We start from the raw sequence: 23088 nt of genomic DNA, 5'->3' as shown, positions 1-23088 counted from the left end.
GGAGACCTCCCCTGCACTCCCATTTAGGGTAAAAGTATGGACACACAGGGGTCTGTGATAGCACATCTTAGTACAGTACCACAGCTTTTATCTGCTGGCACAGGCTGGCTTATTTACACTTCCTATCTGCCAACCTTCCTTACAGCTTAACATGATCGATATTTCATGTCATCATAAAGAGATCTGTGGTGTCCCTCAAGTCACATGGGCAAGGTGTTTATTACTTGTAAAGTCACCTTGAGTATTCCCTATATTTGGATGTGAATTTAGTTCCTTATAATGCAAGAGGAACATCTTTTCTATACTGTGACAATATCATTTAGCTGGAAAGAATTAAGCATATAATACATCATATTCCAGAGGTACAAGGCACTGATGGATATGGTGGTAACACCTTACACTGCTAAATTCATTTCATCCTCTCAGGTTCCATTTCCATATTTGAGAGACTATTTCACATTATGACTTATTGCCCTTCCAAATCTCTTAGGTACTTTAAATAGCTTGCCACACACCACAGAGGAATTTAGGCATTTAATAAGGAATATTTTTGTGTTTTGATCCATAGGACCCTGCAATATGTGCATTACTTGCATCTGTTAACGCAGATAGGCCTTGATAGACATAAAGTGATTTATCTGTGAGGGGTTACAAAAACTCATGGCTTAAGCAGACAGCAGAGGGACAACAGTGAGAGTCTTATGTCCAGCAAAATAATTTAACTGGGATTTCTTGGATCATGCAAACATGTTTCTCTCCTCTGCGTACTTGCCTTTATATTTAAGAAAAGTATTCTGAAGAGCTTAATTACTTCAGTGAAGTAAACTATAGCATTTAATACAGCTTTTCCACAGTCATAGATAATACAGTCATCCATATATAGGTACATATTTGTCTTACCATAGGACAAGTGGCAGATTTTCAGGTACCTGTCCAGGCTGACAGCTGTCATGGTGATGAGGCTCCCACAGCCAAAGAAGAATCCAGCCCACCCATACCAGCGGCAGCCCATCCACCCAAACATCCAGCGGTGGGAAAAGAAGGAGATGATGCTGAAGGGTTTGCCTACAACTTCAAAAGAAGGAGAGAATGTCAGCCCACTGATGAAACCCATCCTTGAGAAAATCTCCTTTTATCAGAAAGGCAAACCCTCTCCCTTGCAAAAACTAATACCCATAAAAGTGCTCAACATGGAGAAAGGGCTTCAGACAGAGTAGGTGATGACTTTAGGCTGGAGGGTAAATTTATATGGGATATTAGGAATAAAATCTTTACTCTGAGGGTGGTGAGTCACTGTCATGGGCTGCCCAGAGAAGTTGTGTATGCTCCATCTCTGGAAGTGTTCAAATGCCAGGTGGGATGAGGCTTGGAGCAACCTGGTACACTGGAAGGTGTCCATGTCCATGGCAGGGGTTGGAACAAGATGGTCTTTAAGGTTCCTTCCAACCCAAAGCATTCTGTGATTCCATGGCTTGTGAGCACTCCATGGATAGGACTGAGCCTCAGGAAGCTGTGGCTGAATCCCATGGCACCAGTGATGAGGTAGGATGAGCCAAGCCTGCAGAAGGGCTGGAAAGAGGGGCTATACTACAAACCACAGGAACCAGAGGTAAACCAACACTCTGGAACCAATCATGAGCAGGCTCTTCTCATTATGAAACATTCAGAGTATGTGTTAGGTCCACAGGCCAACAATTAAACAGGATGATTTTAGTCAGAGCTTGAAACAAGCTCTGATCTACTTAGTCTACATCCCTGTAGTAGAGGTAGACTAGGTGAAGACATGCAGCCAATTAGGTGTCTTCAAGCACAAGGTAAGGAAATTTGCCTTCAAAAAGGACTTTTTCAAACCTGTCAAGGCCCAGCAGTAGAATACACAGTGAGGTGAAGTGTTAGGTGGGAAGGAAAGATACAGACTTGAGCTGCAGAAGTGGTTTCAGCTCCTCTGCACACCACACATTTCTTTGGTGCCTCCCAGCAAGCCACTGCACACAGATATCAAAACATTCCGAGCTTCCCCAAAGAGATGGGAAACGAGTAACTATTTTCGAGGCTTTCTCTTAGTGCACTTTATCTCATTGCTCCACAGGTAAAAGTGAGTGCTTCATATGGATGAAGTGAAGTTTAGTCAAATGATATTCCATTCTCACCTTAAAGCAGGTTTAAATTTTTCATATTCTTTGTAAGTATTGTGACAAAGAGAAAGTTTGAAAATTTTAATTATCTAGTTGGAAATCTCCTTTTTTTTTCTCCCAGTTATTAGCTTTTTCTTGGTCTTAATTAGGCAAAGAAAATAAATTAACTTTAATGGAACAGAAAACTCAAAAATTTACAATCTAGGGATATCTGTTTTCCAAACACTTCAGTTTTACTTACCAGCCTGATCTTAAATTCTCCCAGGCCTGAACATTTCAACTGCAACATTCAAACAACATTAAATATTGAACTCCACATCCCTGTGACTGTATTCCTTCCTGCACAGGAGCAGCCAGAGCACTCCAAGGATTTGAAAACACCTCAGCTTCCCTGGGCTGGTTTCCCTGGCTGAACCAGTGTGTGCAATGTCATGGAAGCTCAGGGAATTGGTTTATGAAGAGGCCAAAAATGATCTTGCAAACCATACTTCCCACAATGTAACCTGTTCATAGAAACCAAGACAAAAAATCTCTATTTTGTTAATTTTTTTCCTAAAAACATTCCGTTTCACATTGAACTGATGTAAAACCATGCATTCTCCTTTCATTCTTAACAGAAAACTAACACATTTCTTCCAAAACCAAATCTTGCAGAAAATTACCTTTGCTACATCCTCTATGCCAAAAGCACCAGGATTGAAAACCCTTCAAAATCAGATGCATTTTTACAAAAGGTATTTTTGGATCAGCCTAAACCTGTAAGGAAAGTTCTGCCTGGACCCGCAGGATGTTCTCAGATCAATGTATGATGTGCTTTTCTCCAAGCAGAATAAATGCACTTTTAATTTTCAAGCAAAGGCTGACCTTGGTTATTAAGGTTTCAGGAAAAACATTAAATATGGCAAGATCTAGGTTATGGGCTAACAATCAAGTCAGCAACTTTAGGCATATAAGTGACTGACAGCTTTAAAGGCTGACACATTTCTCTGCACAAAATCAAATTTCCCTTCAGCAGCAGGACTGGGAGCAGCCCCGAGCACGGTGTCAGTGCAAAATCAGCCTGATGCAGCTTTGAACAAGGGGCTGGTGCCACCCTGTGGAAATCTGCAGGAAGCAAAACTCTTCAAAACGTTGTTAAGACAAGTGTGTGAAATATGAAGATTTTGTGAAAAAAAATTCTATCTTCAGTTTGTCCAGCAGACAGAACCCATCACATTTCTCAACTTAGAACCTTCCATTAATTAAAAAAAAAAAAAATTAGAGAACTGAGAAAACCAAGCATGGCTCTTGGAATCACTATTTTTAATTCCAAAATGTAAACCCCAGATAGACTGAGACGTCCATGGAAGGAAGCAAGGTGACCAAGTGGTGCACTGGTGACAGACCATAACAGAGACATCTCCAGCCCTCACACTAAGAGGAGTCCCAAACAAGCTGTAGTTTGAGTGGTTGGGACACAGTTTTTATGGTTAGGAGATACCTGTTAAAATGCATCCAATCATAGAATCACAGAATATTTTGGGCTGGAAGAGATTTTAAAGACCATCTCATTCCAGCCCCTGCTATGGGCAGGGACACCTTCCATAGTCCCAGGTTGCTCCAAGCCCCATCCAACCTGGCCTTGGACACTTCCAGGGATGGGGCAGACACAGATTCACTGGGCAACATTCAGAATACAAAGCTGGGGAAATTCTCCTGAAATACTCCTTCTCATTGGAATAACTAATATGAGCCTTACAATACAGATTCTTAAAACACAAAGAAAATGGGAATATCACAGAGGAGGAAAAAGCCAGTCTGGGCTTTTTCCTTAACTTCTAAGGGTTGAGAGATGGAAGCAGTGCGTCCATACAGAAATGCCAAAGAAATAATTGGGATTTCTCTGCGTGGTAGCAGTGATATTTATACTAACATCTTTCTTCTACTGACTTGGTATTTCCTTCAAAAATCCATGTTTACTGACCAAAACCACTGGAATCTGCAGAGATGAGCAGATCTTTGGTCTTGTGCTGTGAGAGTTCAAGAAAGCATCAGGGGAGGCTGGGAGACATAATTTTATATTGTTCAGTGATATTTTTGGAGTTTAGATGAGGGCAAAAGCATCTGGCAGAGACAAGGGTAGGAAAAGGGTGCGCTGGAGCTGAGGGCAGAGGTCTCAGTTTATACAACACACAGGGGACAGATGACCCTGCAAGCATGGGAATATAATTCCTTTTATATGGCACTGGGGAGATCCCATGGTCAGCTGAGTCCTGATACCCATTGGATTGTCTGCCATCCAAAATATCCTTTTCTAAAGGACATCCAGTCCTTTCCCTGTGAGCAGCTCAATCAGTCTCATGTCAAGAGCCAAAACAACCATCTCTGCAACTCTGGATAAACCTCTCCAAAGCTCCCTCCTCCAATGCCAGGACATCCAGACTGTGGAGTTGAAATAAAAATCCTCCCAGCTGGCTCATACTCTACAGATTGACACAAATGTTTGATCTAGAGACAAAGGAGGATGGCCACTGGAGGAAAAAACTATTAGCTTTGATGGGCTGATGGCCACTGGCATTTTCCAATTATTTGACTAAGCTTGTATTTTTGAGGCATTTAGATCCATTCTATTCAGCCTATGGCAAAAAAACATCATTTTCTGCACCCGTAATACTGAGCTATTTTGTGGTTATTGTGCCAGGGTGCACATGGCAGCTGCCTTTGGAGACCTGCCCCGTGCTAAGGTGAACAGGAGCTCTGCCTGTTTTGATAAAATCAACCCTAATTTTTCCTCTGTACTGCTCATTTCTTCCCATCAAGTTGTTCAGGAATGTTGGTATTCATCCTCCCCTATTATTTACATGCAATAATAGAGCAGAAATATCTGCAGCAAAAGGCATTTGATGCTCCCATGACTTGCAGAGGAATGTCTCTTGCTGCTGCCAGGCAGAATGGTGAGATGATAAAAACAAGGGAAAACAAAAACATGAAATTACCTGAAATGCCCAGATCACACACTGCTAAATTAACAGTCATTATCTCAGCAGGTCTCAGCTTCTTTTTTCGCTTTGAGGACATAAAAATAACATACCCATTTCCCAGAGTTGAAAGGATCCCTGCAATAATGGAAAATAGAATAACATTCAAATTAGAATCATCCTCAAAACCAGCAATACTCCATCTTCCTTGTGAAATTCCCTGACATTTTCAGCCTGAACCTGTGATCCCTAAGGCTGGGCATTTTACACTGAAACGTGATCCCCTCATTGTCACTGTGCAGCTCACAGACCTCGACTGCAGACACGTCCCTCCCACTGCAAATGCCGTTTCCCCTCTGCAGGAGGGCATTGCTTTCACCAGCTGAGCCTGCACAGACATCGACTGAATGCTCACAACAGAAACCCCACAATCCCTCTGTCCTGACCAGCACAATTCTCACTCAAATGTTTATACATCCACGAGAATGAAATTCAGCTCTTTGTAATCACAGGAACCAGAATCTGACCAATTTCAACTTTAATAAATACTCCAATCAGATGTTAAGAGATAAATTTCCAGTTAATATATTAATATCAAATCTTACATTAAAATGTATTTCTATCACAAGAAAGAAAAATTATAAAATAAATCTGATTAATCTGATTTTAACTTCCAGGTGGAGTTTAGTGCATGGGATTATTCTCATACTGTCTGATATATTTTTTTCCATATCATCACCCAAGGACTCACAGCTCTGCAAATGTGCATCTGCCATGGAATTAATCACACCAGTACAGAAAACTGTAGGGTTTCCAGTTCCCTTGAAGAAAATATGTCTTCACTAATTCATGTTTTAAAGAGTTTAAGCTCAGAGGGAGAGTTTTGCTAGTTTTGCTGTGGAAACACAGGACAGCAGAGAGCATCCCTCTCATGGACCAAGAAGGTAAAAATCTCAAAGGGACCATGGCCCACTGAGCCTCACACCAGATCAGGGGAGACACTTCAGAAGGAGGGAAGCACAGAAGAAAAGAATGAAGAGCAAAGAGTGCCTGTGCTGCTGTTGCCTCACAAAACTGAGGGAAATGATGGAGAGAAGTTCAGCCCTGGAAAGAGTGAGGAAGGGCGTTTTCCATAAGTATTTTAGGTTTAAAGGGTGAGGAAGGGTGTTTGCCATAAGTATTTTAGGTTTGACACCTTTGTTTCTCACTACCTAAATCACCAAATAAACATTAAGCTTTGGGGGTTGGAACTGTGTGATGAAAGTTGGAATGAGATGATCTTTAAGGTCCATCCAACCCAAACCATTCTGTGATTCCATGATGCTGAATTTATTCCCCTCAAGGAGCCTGTTTGCCCACTGCCTAATTGGGAATGGATCTCCCTGTCTTTATCCCCACCCATCTTCATCTCCACTGCTTTTTCTCTGCCTGTTTCCTCCCTGTCCCACTCTGAGGCTTGTCCTGAGTGCTTGGCTACCTGCTGAGGCCAGCTCCTCACACTATGCCAAAAAAAGTCATGAACACCCCAGCTTTCCTCTGTTGATGAGGCATCAAAGCCACCCTTTGTGCTGCCTTGTACAAGGGGCTCTGCTGGGGCAATCTCTGTTCCCAGAGGGCCCCAGCACCCTCCAGCCCCCCAGCCCTGCTGCCCTCTCCAAATGTTGTACCTTTGAACACCATCTCATTTTCATCTGAGTCTTCTGGCAGGCCAGACCTCAGCAAATTAAGTTCAGTAATTAAATGGTTATTTAATTATTTAGTGATTAATTTGGCAATTCAGTAACAAATAATCCAGTATTTAAATGAGTATTTTTTATTTACTCTTGTCCATCAATGGCACAATCCCCTTGCAAGGGTTCCTTGTCCCCACAAAATCAACAAACCCAACCTGGGAACATCCATGAGGCAGAGAGAGAAATGGTTCCCAGATGCTAAAACCAAATTTTTTATCAAGAAATATGAGTGACTTAGGAACCAAAAGTTTACCAAACTCAGGAGAAAAATACTTTGATTTTGAATTTCTTTGTATTAAATGCGACACATTGGAAACTTTTTATTTTTATATTGACAGCATTGTTTTCTGTATTATTTTACAAAATAAACAGAAGAACAGAAGCTGGCTTATTATTGATCTTAGGTTTTCTCATCAGATTTTATTTACCCTGGGTGAATTAAATTCTAAGAACAACCTACTCTTATGGCTCTGCAAATTTAATCTGAATTATAAGCAGATAGAGGTATTTATACGAGTCATTTTCTTCCTCACAGCTGAGTGAATGAATCTCAATGCCGTGAGCATTTTTCATATATATTAATCCTTTTCTCTCTTAATGCCATTTTCCTCTCCAGTGATATTTAGGATAACTAGAGTGCCAGCATCCAGTTTGAAATACCTTTTGAAAGCATTTGACATTTCCCTGAATCTTTTTCAACTGACTGGCAGTCTAGAGAGACATCTCTATCAGCCAAGTAGCTCTGAAGTTGCCAAGCTGCTCTGAAACCACTGCTCATTATTAATATCAATGCTTCAGAGAGTCCAACCCACAGACCTCCTAATCCCATGGCTGGAATTATCCCATTGATCATTTGTGTTGCCTTTTGTCTATGCCTGCATCTGAAAATTGCTTATCTGAATCTTTTTTTAACTCCTTGATCAAAACTCTGTAATCTCCTTTGGTGAGGCATCTAATACTCCATTTCTCCTGCTATGAAATGACTTTCCCAGCAGTCAGCTGAAGCCCTTGCTGGAGCAAGCTCCCAGGTCTGGTAGGTTGGAAACAGGGAAGAGAGACTTTTCAGATATAGAAAAAAGGCTTTTTTCCAGGAGAACTGTCCATGGCACTGTGGCACTATTACATATATACAATTAAAGAGCCAAGGATGCGATAACTAAAAAAGCAACACCTGCAGAGCCAGGGCCAGGCTGAGACACACAACCTGCAGCGAGAGGGGAAAGTTTTTACAAGCAGCCAACTGGAGACATAAACTTCCACTTCTCCAACCTGACAGTGGCACTAGACCATTAGAGAAAATAAAATTTAAAAAAAGAAAAAAAAAAAAAGATGGTTGAGGATTTTGTTTTCAATTAAGCTGTTTCATAACAGGCTGAGGAAGTGTGCACACTAGTTTGTAGATCAATAGTGGCTTGCCAAGGGGTTTCAGAGGAGTCAGCAGGTCCCTGCTCAGTAGTTTGTCACCCTGCCTGGCTGTACAGTGAATCAATCAAGGCAGTGATGAAAAAGCTGGTGGGGGAAGTGACAAAGACAAAAGAATTGGATTCTCACAACCATGTGCATAGTCTGATTTGGTTTTTTTTCTAGACAATTAGAAAGTTACACATGGAAATTAACTACTCAGGACAAAGGATCACGCACTCACATAGAATTTATCAGACTATTCAAGACTCCTGATTTTCTTCTAAGACAAAAAAACAATTATTTTTATATTTCAAACTGGAATACTTCAGCTGTGCATGCAGTCTGACCCTAAAACCTCTGCAGGGTTTCCTGATAAGATCCAGCCTTGTTCACTCACTATTTAGCTTCTTTTCCTTTTTTAAACTCACTTGCTCCTTACACAGCTCAAGTGCAAAAAAATGCACAAAAGCAGTCCTGGTTTCCTACCTCCTGCTTCCCTGTCCCTGCTGTCAGGATGTCCCCACAGGCCATCCTCAGGAGGGGCCACAATTTCTTGCAAAGGAGTTGGGAATGCAGCTCAGTGGAAAACTGTGACAAGTTTAGTCTGAATCACAAGTCATAACAAAAAACCACAGGCGTGGAATCATAAAATCATTTAGGTTGGAAAACACCTTCAAAATGATCAAGTCCAAATTTTGACTGAACACCACCATGCCCACCAAACCATATCAAAAAGTGCCACCTCCACTCATTTTCTGAACATTTCCAGGGCTAAAGATTTCACCATTCCCTGGGCAGCCCATTCCTCTGCTCAACCATTCTTTCAGGGAAGAATTTTTTCCTGAAATATCTTTATTCTATAGATCCAAGGAATATGCAAATACAGCACTTAAATGGATATGGGAAGACCATAATTAGCTCTAATAAAGCCACTAGTGAATCATGTTATGCACACAAGGGCAAAGCAATTAACCAAGTAAAATGCATTTCAAAACACACACTTCAAAAATTAAGTTAGTTCAGAGCTAAATGTGGGATATGATGTGTACAGAAACACACAGAAACAGCAGAACTACCCCGACCCAGGCCACTGGATACAATGAGTTCACAAGTCCAATATCAAAATGATTATGAGACCTTTTAAAATTATAATTTCAGTTTCCTCACATTGCTCAGAATATTGCTCTGAGCCTTTATGGTTGGCTTTTGGCTTTTCACTGGAATTTTTTGAGTCTTGTTCCTTGCCTTAATTTGATTATGCCTGTGATGTTCAAGATATTTCACACCTGACAGGGGTAATTTTTGGAACAGGATAAATCTACACTAAATACAGTGAATATAACAAGGCAACAGAGTGTATATTGGGAAGATTCATCCATCAGACATATTTCTTGGGATTAAAGATAAGTTTACTTAACCAAGTGAAAAAAACACAAAAAGCATGTTGTTTTGTACAGTTCAGTGAAAACTGAAACTGTGTGAAAAGTGAGGATACCTACAAACCAGTGCATGAACACCAAGAACAGCACCCAGATACAGCTTCACCTGTCACCTCTGCCGCTCTGAATTCTTTTTTCAATAAAGACATAAGCAGAATAGAAACAAGAAATAAACAGAAACATAAATAAAAGAGAAATAATAATAAAAACTCTGCTACCTCCACTATGGAAAAGATTACATTAAGTAGATCAATCCAAGGAAAAGAAATAAGACAGAGTAGGGGAGGGAGTATGTAAAGCAGTGAATGAGAAACACAAAGGTAGGACTGACTGACAGATCTTGGTATTTTCTGCACAATTCATTGAACAAGACAATAAATCAAAACTGAAATAAACGTCAAGTAATCACTGTACATCCTGTATTCAGCATTGTCTTCAGGCATCTGACACCTGGAGCCCAGGTTTTTTGTAGAACAGTTCTGCCCTCAGATCAGTTTTAGTGAAAAAATTGCTGTTGAGCTGTGAGAAACTGCATGAAGACCATAAAGCATAAAGGAACTTAAAATATATAAAGAAGAATGGAATAGACTAGAATAGACTAGACTAGACTAGACTAGACTAGACTAGAATAGAATAGAATAGAATAGAATAGAATAGAATAGAATAGAATAGAATATGGAATAGCCTGGGTTGAACAGGACCCACATATAGCATCAAAGTCCAGCTCCTGACCTTTCAGAGGACAATTCCAAGAATCCCACCCTGTGCCTGAGAGGTTTGCCCAAACATTTCTTGATTTCTGTCAGGCTTGGTGCTGTGATCACTGCCCTGGGGAGCTGTTCTAGCACCCAAACACCCTTTGGGTGAAGAACCTTTCCCTGATATCCAACCTAAACCTCCCTGACTCAGCTTCATGCCGTTCCCTCTGGTGTTGAGGCAAAAAGACATAATTATGCCCTCCTCCCCAAAGTAAAGAAGGCAAATTATCAAGAATAAGGTCCAGTTTATGTCTAGAAGAAATAGAAACCAGCATTTTCCTGCTGAATGATAACTCCTTGGTATATGAGTACTTTAAAATCAGCTATCATGAGTGTGCACTAACCAACAGATAATTGTATTTATTCTGCTTGCAAGGTCACTTTGAACCTTGTAAAGGACTCCAATACAAAAGGATGGGAAGGGTGCTAGGCAGAAAATATTGCTCAATGTGATATGTAACAGGGGACAGATGATGCCAGGAGCTGAGCAATGGTCACATGAACACATCTGAGGGTGTTCAGGCTGTGAAAACAAGCCATAAAACACACATGGCATAATGAGGGAAACCCTATTCTGCCCAGGGACAAATTAAACTGCTGCGTAGCAACCTATCTCTTATTAAAAACAATGAGTATTTCTTCACTTTTTGCTGGAACATCTACTGCTAGTCACTTCTGGCTACCTGCAGCAGCATTATCTGTTGATACTGTTAGCACCATATTTCTAACACATTTTCTCTCCTCCCTCCCAGATTTTTTTTCTAGAATGAAAAATATGTAATTAACATCTAATGAACAGCAGTTCTGCCTCCTTTCTGAGAGCTGTAAGGATGCAACAGCACAGTCATATTTCAAAGACTAAATATAAAATCATTACCAATTATTGTCAAATAAAAGCCAGCTATGATGTCAGCTTCTCTAGAGAGCTTTGATGCAAAGGGGTCTTCCTTTTGGAGATAGTGTGGGATGTATTCTTCCTGGGAAGAATTGTTGGGATCTGATGCCATCCCACTCATGTCCAGTGAAGTGCCTGAAAAACAAAAGAACAATGTTTGCAACAGATCACACCTGCTGTTAGAAAATGTGAAGATATTTTTGTTCATACACAGGATCCATCTTCCCATTTGCAATTCTGCCCGGACACTTCCCAGGGCATTTCAGGATACCATTCAAACTTGCATAAAGCATCGTGCCATGATTTAGGTCATGACTCAATTTATCCAAGAACGTCATAATTTACATGGGACCACAACAGGAAAAAGGCATTGAGCTCTTGGAGAGTGTCCAGAGGAGGCCACGAGGATGGTGAAGGGTCTGGAGTGTTGCAACCCAGGACATTACTCTGACTGCCCTGGAGGGCTCAAGGCCCTGGCAGGGGGCTCAGACACCTTGGCACAGAGTCAAAGACACCTGTGCCTTTGATTTTAACCCATGGAAACAATTACCAACTTTGTGTGAAGATGTACAAGCCACAAGGGTTTGAATAGAATTATAGTGAATTTAGCATAGGGTGAAAAAGTAGAATTTTGGAGATTTAGAATGGGGGTTCAAGAGGCAAGATGGAGGAATCTAGGGGTGTTCTCTTCTTCTTCTTCTTCTTCTTCTTCTTCTTCTTCTTCTTCTTCTTCTTCTTCTTCTTCTTCTTTGTCCTCCATCTTCTGCTGTGATGGTGGCACTTTTGGATTGGTTTAGAGTAGAGACAGACTGTCTAACGTAGGTGATAGGTACTGGAAGATTATTGTAAATAAAGTACACGTAGTTTTTAGTATAAAAAGATAACAGTGCCCCAGGGGAAGTCAGTGTGCTTCAACACGACTTGCTGGATCTCCAAAGGTCAGAAAAAGAATGTATTAGATAAGAGAGAATAAACAACCTTGAAAACCAGAGCTGAGGAATCCTGACTTCTTCTTCAGTTGTGGGGCTGGGGAAAAAGACTTTAATACCTTGGGAGCCATTCCAGCAACACAAAACCCGAGTCTGGAGGAGAAGCCTTTGAGGAGCAGCTGAGGTGGTGTGGTCTGTTCAGCCTGGAGGAGACTGAGGGGAGACCTCACTGGAGTCTTTAACATACTCATGAAGGGAAGAGGAGGGGCAGGGGCTGATCTGTTCCTTCTCATGAGCAGTGACAGGACTGGAAGAAAGCTGGGGCTGGGTCTATGCTACTTTGTCTATACCTGCTCCTCACAATGCCAAGAGACTGGGAATTATCTGCAAGACAGTGCCAGCAGTTTCTTTGTATCCTGAGGGGCACTATGTCTGCAGATGGCAGCTCTGCAAATTTTACAGCTAAGTGAAAAATTGCATCCATAAATTCTCCTTAGAGTTCCTTAGGTGTTGTGTTCCAATGCAAATAACTTGTCATGGCCACAGTTGTAAACAAGAATTGGTCATTGGAATTGTGAAGCAGAAGGAGCATTAAATAGTAGAGTCATCTAGAAAGGCTTCTTGGCTTTTCTTTCCTTTTTCTTTTGTGTGGAAATGGGTTATTGAGATCAAACATGTTAATAAAAATAAAGGGAATCCTGATAGGGGAAAATGGGAATCTGGCAAACACCCATGAAAATCATCCCTCCAGGACAACTGAAGGGATGTAAAGTGAGGAACTCCTGCATAAGACAAAAACATTTCTGCCCTGTTTGAAACCACCCAGCCAGGAGATGTTTAGGGCATTCAGACTTCCTAATTCCTCTTGCTGGTGCTTCCTGGGGCAGGAATGGCCCTCATGAACTTAACACTTGACTCAGGGCTTCCATAACTTCTGCTGTGGGACCTGGGAAAAGCTGTGAAGACCTAAATTTTTCCCCTCAGAAGTCCAACTTGGAGGGAGACTAAATGAGAAATAAAACTTATTTCTTTATTTTACCCATTTGCTCTCTCTTCTGCAGCTTGAAGACAGGCAGCCATTGTCAATAACAGACCTGTGTGGCCAGGTACACCTATGTACACCTGAAGCACTCACAACCCTCTCCCTGTTGTTCTTTTAGCTTTGGAAAAAATAAAAAAGAAAGACTTTACTGAAGGGGATTGAGCCATGAAGGCACACTGCTACTCTAGAGTAAAGAACAAAAATCATTCAGGCATATGGCTCCATGCATCATTAAGTATTTAAAGTTCAGCAGCCTCATTGTCTTTTGGGTTTTTTTAATTAAAAAAAAGGCTGATTAATTTAAAAATAAAATTTTTTAAACAAAAAAATTCACTGTTCCAGACAGCAGAGAAACCATTTGGGTTCGATCAGGTACTCTGGTACAACAGCCTGGACAGTGTGAAAAGACCTTGTCTTGTACAGAAGGATGGACTAAAGCATAAACCTGGGGAATAACCAGGATCATCCTGTCCATCCTATGAAAGCCACAGGTCCTGATCCAGGTTCCACCTGGCCTTTAAAAGGATCCTGATACTTCTCTGTCCCCCATCTTGCAGGGTCCCTCTGTGGCTGCAGCATTTGAACCATGTGGGTGACTGAAGTGATGCAAATGGAAAAGCACATCTGGGACCTGTCAGCACAATTTGGGCTTGATGCAAATATCAGAGTGTTTAAGGGCATGTTCCTCCTTTGAGCCACAGCAGAATCTCCCACTCCAGTCAGTATCAGGTGGCTCACAAGGACAATATTTTGTTACATCCAAGTGGACAAACAAAGTAGCTTTAAATAGGAAATTTCAACTTCTGTGTATGCTAAACCCAGCCAGAAGTGCAGACACTGGGTTTTTAATCTGCCTTAAAGCAAAGTGCAGGTTTGCCAGACAAATCACAGCCTTGGGACAGGAGAAAGCCTTCTGTGGTCCACATAGACATGGAAAATTTTGCTGCTTCACTTGATATAAGTTGTTTACCTGCTTGCAAATGTTAATGTTGTGAAAAACTATCCTCTCCAGCTGCTGAAAAAGAAACACTTTCTCTCAGCTTTAAGTAGAGAAAACACATTATTTCTTGAAAATTTTCAACAAAAATAAAGGGAAATTAATGTCTAACTTCCAAGAATGTACACAAATTTTTCTTATTATTTTAAATCCTGTCTGGTGAATTAAGAATAAGTTTCAGATATAAGAAAATAAAAACCAAATCTACTTGATTTACACAAAAATTGCTAGTGACCTATAATGTAGGGGGTTAATATTTGATTATGGCTTTAAAAGATGTTCATCATCCTGATTAGACAGGAATGAACAGTGCCCCCCAATATAAAGCTTTATTCCAGAATCAGTCTCACTTTTAGAGTGCATAAGACAGAAAAGTGTGTAATTAACAGGGCTGATAATTAGTCCTCTTATAATTTCAAGTCAAGAAAAGCCATAATCCTAATCAGATCTAGTGTCTAAATATTGAGTTAAAAAATGTGGAGAGGGATAACTTTCATGCTGGTAGGCAAAGCCTAGCAAATGTAGGGGATGTGCATTTTCACAAATGCATTATTTCAGGAACCAAGATTTGAACTGGCAACCCTGTTGGTTTTATATATACTTGTGTTTTATAAGGTATCACAGTATTAAATGCCTGATAAAGGTCATAAATGCCTGATAAAGGTCATAAATCTTCTGATACACAGCTCCTAAAAGTTAATGAGTCAGCAATAGGGACTATAAAATATTGTTTTAATAGAAACACAAGTGATCCATGCTTGTACCAATCCTCATTGCTTGCAAGTTCCTGGGAACCCCTAAAACATTTTGGGGAGCTACAAACAGGAGGTGAAGCAACCCAGGTTCAAATTATTGTGTCCTCTTACATGGGGTTTAGGCAAATATGAGTACACAGTAGCAAAATCTAAAGTCCTTAATCTAACTTAGTAAGAATCTAAAGTAGTAAGAAATCTTAATTAGTAATTAATCTAAATTAATAAAAAACCAATCACTGCACCTATGTTAGCTAGCCAAAAGTGGATGTACCCCATTTATGTATGACAGCCAAACTTGTATGAAGTGGGGAAAGCATTTCTGTAAATTTGCAGGCAAATGAAGGAAATGTTAATGCCAACCATTAAAAAAAGTCTGAAAAAACTAAAAGCATGTTGTAGCTCATTGACAAAAGTTATTTAGTATGGGAAACAGCAGTGTGTAGTGAGTGCCATAGGAATCCCAAAAACTGAACTATTCTCAGATGCTGTCAAAATCCTCTGTGGACGTTACTGTGGCAGGGATGTTTTAATTTACTTGACAAGAGAGCACAAGTTAAATATTATGTCCAAAGTGATGGCTCACAGACAAGTGTAGCAATTATGTGTAAAAGCAGATTAATGGCAGGGCATAAATGGCAAAGTGGAAAAAAAGATGTCCATGGACCCAGAGTCACCCCATAGAAAGAGTCAGTAGGGCTCATTTGAAAGGTTAATACAGCTAAAGTGATAACACTATCAATTGTGTTAATTAAGAAAATAATTTTCTGTTCTCTTATGTTAAAAACAATAAAACTATTAATAATTTTATCTGAGTCGGTAAAAGACAAAAGGATAAATTGATGCCAGCAAATATTATCTTTTTAAGAGGAAAAAGGCAATTATCTCCTAATTTGTCCAATTGCATTCTCAGTATGTCCACAGCAAAATTATTCTGCTCTCAATGCCTGCTGGATCCCAGCTCACACTGTCAAGTGCCCTGTTTGTCCTAAACTTCCCCTGGGTGTTCTGAGGAGCTCCTTTCTCAGACTGGGGCTGTGGAAGCACAGGCAGAGTTCCCAGTGGTTATTGCCTTGTCCTGTCCCACCATCCTGGCTGGGGCACTGCTGACACAGCCTGGTGACTCAAAACTCACATCTGGGACACACATCCTCAGCTAAGCACTCCCCAATAGTCCAAGCAGCCACTCTATTAAGGGACATAAATAACAAGGACCAGAAATCTTATCTCAAAGCAGCTACAGAGGCACACCACCCTTTCTATTTTCTTCCTTTTTTTTTATAATCTCCTATTGTAGTAAAAGAGATTCTTTTAAGAAAAATGGGCTTTGTTTCATCTCGCTTCGGGACTAAATCCTGAAGATTCAAGCTATGAGCTGGAAATCTGTCTTTTGTGCTCAGCAGGCTTGTTCAACCACCAGGCTGATGGTTATTTTACAGTGGATTCACTCCCACCTGTTGAAGAGGAATCATCACTTTGAATGCACTAAATTAAAAGATGAACATTTTCTACATTTCAGGTGTGCACTGTGCTCCATCACATCACATCCCACTGCTGCATTTCTGTTAATAATGATATAAAAGAGTAAATTTGGTATGTCTCATGTTTCTCACACAACAGAAAAATAGAGAGATTTTGAAACAACAGCTTTTGGTCTGTTGATACCAGAAAAATGCTTCATGCCTACCTGTCACAGAAGATCTGCCCAAACAAGCTAATGCAACATTCCACAGGAGCACTGGAAGGGCAGAGGTGAGAGAAAAGCTACACTCAGATCACAGAATCACAGAATGGTTTGGGTTGGAAGGGACCTTCAAAGATTATTCCATTCCAACCCCCCTTCCATGGGCAGGGACATTTTCTACTATTCCAGGTCACTCCAAGCTCTGTCCAGCCTGGCCTTGAACATTTCCAAGGATGGGGCAGCCACAGCTTCTCTGGCAGCCAGTTCCTCACTGCCCTCTGTGGATGTGGTCCCCACCTCAGGCTAAGCAACACTCAGCTGTTTTAAATAAAGCCCTGGTTAGGAACTTCTATTTCTTTTCAGTTTCAAGACTATGCAGTAAGACTTATTACTGGGCTTTGAAAAACATGCAATAATTTCTAAAAATAATAATTTAGTGTCTGCAGCTACTTTCACTTTCCTAGGCAGGGCAGACCCACAGCAGTGGATCTGCAGAGCAAAACAGCTGCTGTTGGGGACCTTCATTTTACCAAGGCTCTACACTTTTCAAGCCTAAAAAGAAAACAGAAAAACAAAAAGAAAGAAGAAAATGATAACCCTGTTTATAACTGATTCCTTGATTCTGGTTAATAACCATAGATGAAAACCCAGGCTCCCCAAAGGTATCTTGTGACATAAGTGCTTCATGCAGTGTGGTAGGAATACTTGGACAAGCGCTGGGAAATAATCCAGTCATCAAGGACTGGTTTGTTTTTGGCTTTGCTGCCTCAGAAGACCAAAAGATTCCACACTGGTCTGTTTCTGCTGTCCAAAGCTGGGGGCAGAGAGCAGAGCCCCACAGGCTGCCATCCAGCCCATCTGCTGGCCCTCTTTCCAGCACATTCTGGGCTGGAAGGACCTCAGTGCCTGTGAAAACAGATTTAAAGCCACAACAAAAGAAACCAACTCACTCTGATTATTAGAATTGGGTTCAGGCTTATATCAGTGCTGCAGACACTCATCTTTAATTAATACACAAACAATTCCACTTTTAAATAATATATTCTTTAAAATGGAACAGTTCCACTACAGCAAACCTCAAGAGATACAAACTCCTGACTCAGACACCATAAAATTTCAATATCAAGCCTCAAAACTTCTGAGATTAGAGGGAAAAAAAAGTTACTTGAGGTTTCTTGTTTGGCCTAATCAATGCAGCTTTGCCAGCGCTACATCAGTTTTGTTCCCTGCTCTCTCCTCAGCTCTCACTGGGAGTGTTTCAACGTGTCCTTCATGGCTTGGCCAGGCTGTTCTCACCCTGACAAAGGCCAGGACACCCCATCCGACCTCCTTCAGGATAGAAATCACCACATAACAATGGCTACCTTCCTGACCTCTTCCTCCTGTAAGGAGGGCACAGAAGGAGGTCGGGAAAAAATCTTGGTTGTTGCTACAAAACACCTGATGTTTTTCCTAAGGTTTAGGCAAATCCAGGGAATTTGCACACAGAGTTGCCAAAAGCATTATTTTTTTCAGGACATGAGTGACAGCAACCAAAAGGACCTGAGTACTACCTGTCATTTATCACAGAATCACAGAATAGAGTGGTTTGGGTTGGAAGGGAGCTTAGAGAGCATCTTGTTCTAGCCTCTGCCGTGGGGCAGGGACACCTTCCACTAGCCCAGGTTGCTCAGAGATCCATCCAAACCAGAGTGGGACACGTCCAGGGATGAGGCAGCCACAGCTTCTCTGGGCAGCCTGTACCAGGGCCACACCATCCTCACAGGGAAGAATTCCTTCCTGATACCCAATCAAACCCTGCCCCAGCTGGTTTATTTCCATGATTTATCTGGCACTGACGTTTGGTTTCAGGGTTTTGCAGACCCCTCAGTGGCTGGACCACAGCAGACCCAGCACCAGATTTTCCATGCCCCAAACAAACTCCAGCCTTTGAGGCCTTTAGGTCCCATATCCCTCTACAGCATCACCTGGAGAAGGTGGGGACTTCGGGGTAACTGCTGCCTCAGCAGCTCTAAACCACTGACACAGCCTCTCCTGGCTGGGGTTTGTCCATTTATATTTCATCAGACACCAAGGCTTTGCCACTGCCCACATTTCCATGCTGTTTTCCCATCTTCTGAAGGAAATTCTTACAGTCCCCTAATTTTCTGAGGGAGCAGAAAGGTCTGGAGGACCAAGAACAGAGCAACCCCCTGGGTCCTGCCAAGTCTCTTCCCTTCTTCTGCTTGATGTGGAATTTTCAGCAAATTGCTGAACCTCTTCCCCCCCCAAAGAAGAGCAGATGGAATTTGCATCTACAGGGGAGGGTGGACCAATGGATTGATGTGTTCTGGTGCAATGGCTCCCAAGTCAGTGATCCAAGCAAGAATAATGTGTTCTGCTAGTTTGGGAAATTATTATGAACCACAAGGTGTCCTAAGGGATGGGGAGGTACAATGAAGTGCATATGAAGTTCTTAGATCTGACAGACTAAGATTTTTCAGATATACTCTGAGATCTGAAGTTGTGGGCTTTTTTCTTTCCCCCAGGGCAGCATCTTCAGAAGAAAACTGATTTAGTTACTATAAAGAGATCAAAACTGAAATTTCAGATTGGTCTCAGCAGCCTGATATGTTTTTAATGTTTGATGTGAAAAACCAAAAGTATTATTGTTTTCAAAATTTATACAGTTAGTTCTCAATATCCAGAGGACACCTAACAACATCCACAAACCTGAAGTCATCCAAATTATTCAATTTATTTGAGGGGTTTTGTCCCATAGCTCAATAAAACAACAAATAATGCTCTGTGACCTGCTAATATCCCTGAAAATGGCCATATATATATTTTTTTTTTTGTCCAGGAGCAGAATTTAAAGGTGCAAATCATGGAATACTTCCTTCAGCCTTTACCTGATTTCACAGCAGGTTAAATCCTGGTTTTGTTGTTACAGATGAGTGTCCAGACTGTTCCTAGTAATGGAAATTTCACAGCCTCCCAAGGTAAATTTTTCCTGAGGTTAATCAAAATTCTCAATGAAGGAAACTTGAGATCACACACTTCTCAAGCAACTTACTTCATTAGGTCAGAGAGACTATTTTTCCTCCCAAATCCTTAATATAGGTAGGTCCTTTTGGGGAAGAATAATGTTAGGGATTCATGTCAGTATTTTAGGGGTATAATTAGTGCAGATCCAATAATCTGCTGAATTCACCCTTGATAAAAGCCTTGTTAATGCAAAATGGATTATGAACAGGGCTGTGTGCAACAAAGGGAAATTCAAGAGCCTTGAACAGGTAACACACATGCAGAAGGGCAGGAGAATATTGACTTGGCAAGAAAAAATTTTTCAATTCACCATGATAATATACCACAAAATATGCATGAATTGCAAGAGGTCTAAGTACAGGAACGTGAGTGGAAAGCAGTAAGATAAATTCACAGGAACCTGAATTCAAACCCAAGCATTATTTTTTCTGGTGAATAGAAGGCATTTAAGAAGCACTGAAACAACTCAATCTGGGATATTAAAATTAAGAACCATGTAAAGGTAAAAGTTTGATAAACAACACTAGAGATTTCCCGCTGCTTGGGCTTTAGGCCATAAACCCAACCTAACTGCAAAGCATCTTAGGCAACAACCCTGCAATAAAATCTGATCACTCTTTGCAAAGTTCCTCAGTGATGATAGCCTGCCTATTAGGAGAAGATCTGTGCTCCCACTGTATTTCCAGGGATCCCTCTGACGCAGCAGAATTTCCTTACATCTCTGTTTGAGCTGACCTTGATCATGAATTTCATGGCACCCACCTCTGCTCTTGTCTGGGGCAGAAGGGGCCACATTTTCTTGCAATAATTTTCCTGGGAGTCCTGGGAGTGACCAGATCAATGCTGTGACCCTGCTACAGCAAAGTAGTAGGGTGACAAATATAGTGACAAATATCTGGCCCTACCCCTCTCCTGATCTTGCAGAGGGAACCTGGCTGTCTCTGCAGACCTGAGCCAAAAGAAAGCTTAAGAAAGCAGAGGTAGACGTTTCACAGCATCTGGAGAGGCTGTAAAGGTTTTATTGAATCTTTCTATGGTAGCGACAGCACAGCATTTCACACTCCTGCTTCCCTGAGGCTGACTTGTGAAAAAAGCATGTGCCACTCAAATGTGGGAGCTACATAACCAGCAGAGGCTGTCTAGAAGAAAATGGAAAGCAGTCACAGCCAAGCATCATTTGGAGAGGAACAAAAAATGGTCTCTGTCACCCAGCAAGTGGCGTTTTAACCAAGAGAAAACTGTACCCCAGTTGTAGACCACTGGAGAACAAACAACAAGGAAAAGCCATGAAAACAAGACCAGATGAAGAACAGAACGGCAGTGCCAGATCACAAGATACAGCACCTAAAATTTTGGTTCAGGCTCCTGGAGCACTTTTCCATGGAGTTTTCCTATTGCAGACGAAATCCTGTCGCTCTGCTTTGCAATCACTGCCCATTTGTCCACTAAACAAATGTCCTGGAGGCACACAAACACCTGGCTCTGTCCCAGGGACAAACAAGTGGCTTCCTGGCAGACCAGCACATGAAATCTCATCTGATCCTCTCTCATGTAAAACATAAGGCTTGGAGTAACTAAATGCACAACTATTTTCCAGCTCATAAACTTAATTAGAGTGGCTTAGTCATCATGTGCAGTCATGTAACGCGTCAGAGGCTGGGAATGCAACTTTCTCTCTCTGCTGGATCTCTCTTTTCTTTTTACAGGCTGACCCTGATATTAAAATTGTCCTTTTGCTGCCTGTTTACTATTGAGGAAGTTCAGCACTGCAGGTTGGGGTGCAGGCAGGCACACAGAGCCGGTGTCTGCCTCCAGCTCAGCAAAGAAACATCCTCCAAATGCAAGTAAATACAAGGATTTGCTGATGCCTGATTCTCAGGTGACTACTTCAATGCTATTTTATTATTAAATGAAGCTTAGGGTTCGGCTAAATACAAAGAACTGCATTTTCTTTGGTGCAAAATGCCATCACAACCCTGTGCTGACCTACAGTTGTACAACTCCAGGCAGTTCCCTTCTGTCTGAGAGCAAAGTTTCTGCAAATACTTTCTCCCTTGTTGTAAGGGAATGTTTTGGGATACTAATTTTAATTTCTTACTTTGAAATTAACCAACGATCAGCATAAAATCAATAATAACAGAATCAGTATCAAATCTATCAATGTTTTAGGCTCCTGGTATTGCCCAAAGACACAAATTATCAGTTCTCTTCCAAATTCATTCTGTGATAAAGACAGTGCCAGATTTGGGCAGAATTTCAGATTGACTAATGGAAACACCAGTCCAAAAAGGACAATATTTATCAGGACTGCATTAGACTGGCCAGTCCTGTTACATCAAGAAATCATCCCTGGTTATATCACACATGCCTGGAGACTCCAATGCCTTCAGAAGGGGTGGAGGAGAGAAAAGAATAAAAAGGACACCGTGCAATATCAAAACTTTCAGGAATTTTTTTCTGAATTTCTTAGGTGCATTTCAGAAGTCTGCACCCTGACAGCTTCATTTCTAGGATGAAACATTTTATTCTACAGGAAGGAGAAGAAAAATAGAATAGCAATCAAAAGAATTCTCTGCGAAACTAAGAATGGGCAAAGATAATATGAAAATGGCCCTAAATTAAGAATACAGCGAAAATAGGTAAGGTAAGCACCCTGATGTTTATCTTTTTGCCATTTTGCACCTGCATGTAAATACCCAGACTTTCAGCACCTTACCAGAACAGGAAGAGAAAAAGGACTTACCTTATTAACGAACTCTGTATAGAGCATCCCCCCTAGAGCTCCACAGCTGCTTTTGTTTCAAAGTCTGGACCACAGTGATCTGTAAAAGCATAAATCCACAGTGCTCTTGGTGTTTCAAGTTTTAGAGTTCAAGAGGGAGAGGGGAAAATCGTTCTGTTCCTCAGTATGAGCCAATCTCCCTCCTTCTCCCCCTTCCCATCCCGGGCTCCCTGACCGTGGATTCTGCGCTCTTCCTCCCCCTCTCTCCCTCTCCCCGGTGCTGCTGTTGTCCATCATCCATCTCACCCCGTGAAATTCCCTCTCTGGAGCATCCTGCCCCTCTGCCCGTGCCAGGCAGCTTCCCAAAGGGCAGGGGCTCCTCGGAGGGAGTGAGCAGGCAGAGGAGGGGGCTCAGCCAGAGCCAGGAAAGTGTCACAGCACATGTCACATGCTGCTGGGTCCCTCCTGCCAGCCCTGCTGGAATCCTGTGCATCACCCCCACCACACAGAACGGGGGATGCTTTTAAACTTGAAGGTGCTTTTTCTCATCAAGTTATTCTTACTTTTCTGGTAAGAGAGGAAAAAGATCCCTAATACCAAAAGTTGCTTTCACA

General features: G+C 41.5%; 1 protein-coding gene across 1 annotated transcript in view; it reads right to left on the bottom strand.

Moving 5' to 3' along the window:
- OPN5 (opsin 5) overlaps window positions 1-22575 on the bottom strand; it is a 28354-nt gene extending 5779 nt beyond the window's left edge. The window contains exons 1-4 of the mRNA XM_030945822.1: window positions 22496-22575; window positions 11304-11456; window positions 5111-5230; window positions 901-1071 (exon numbers count right to left, since the gene is read on the bottom strand). Coding sequence (XP_030801682.1) covers window positions 901-1071; window positions 5111-5230; window positions 11304-11442 — 430 coding nt within the window. The 5' untranslated portion in view covers window positions 11443-11456; window positions 22496-22575. The remainder of the gene's footprint in view (window positions 1-900; window positions 1072-5110; window positions 5231-11303; window positions 11457-22495) is intronic.
- Between the last annotated feature and the right edge of the window lie 513 nt (window positions 22576-23088).

This window comes from Camarhynchus parvulus, chromosome 3, assembly GCF_901933205.1.
Source record: "Camarhynchus parvulus chromosome 3, STF_HiC, whole genome shotgun sequence".
NCBI lineage: Eukaryota > Metazoa > Chordata > Aves > Passeriformes > Thraupidae > Camarhynchus > Camarhynchus parvulus.
The sequence above is the reverse complement of the archived record's forward strand: the minus strand, read 5'-3'. Positions and strand labels throughout refer to the sequence as shown.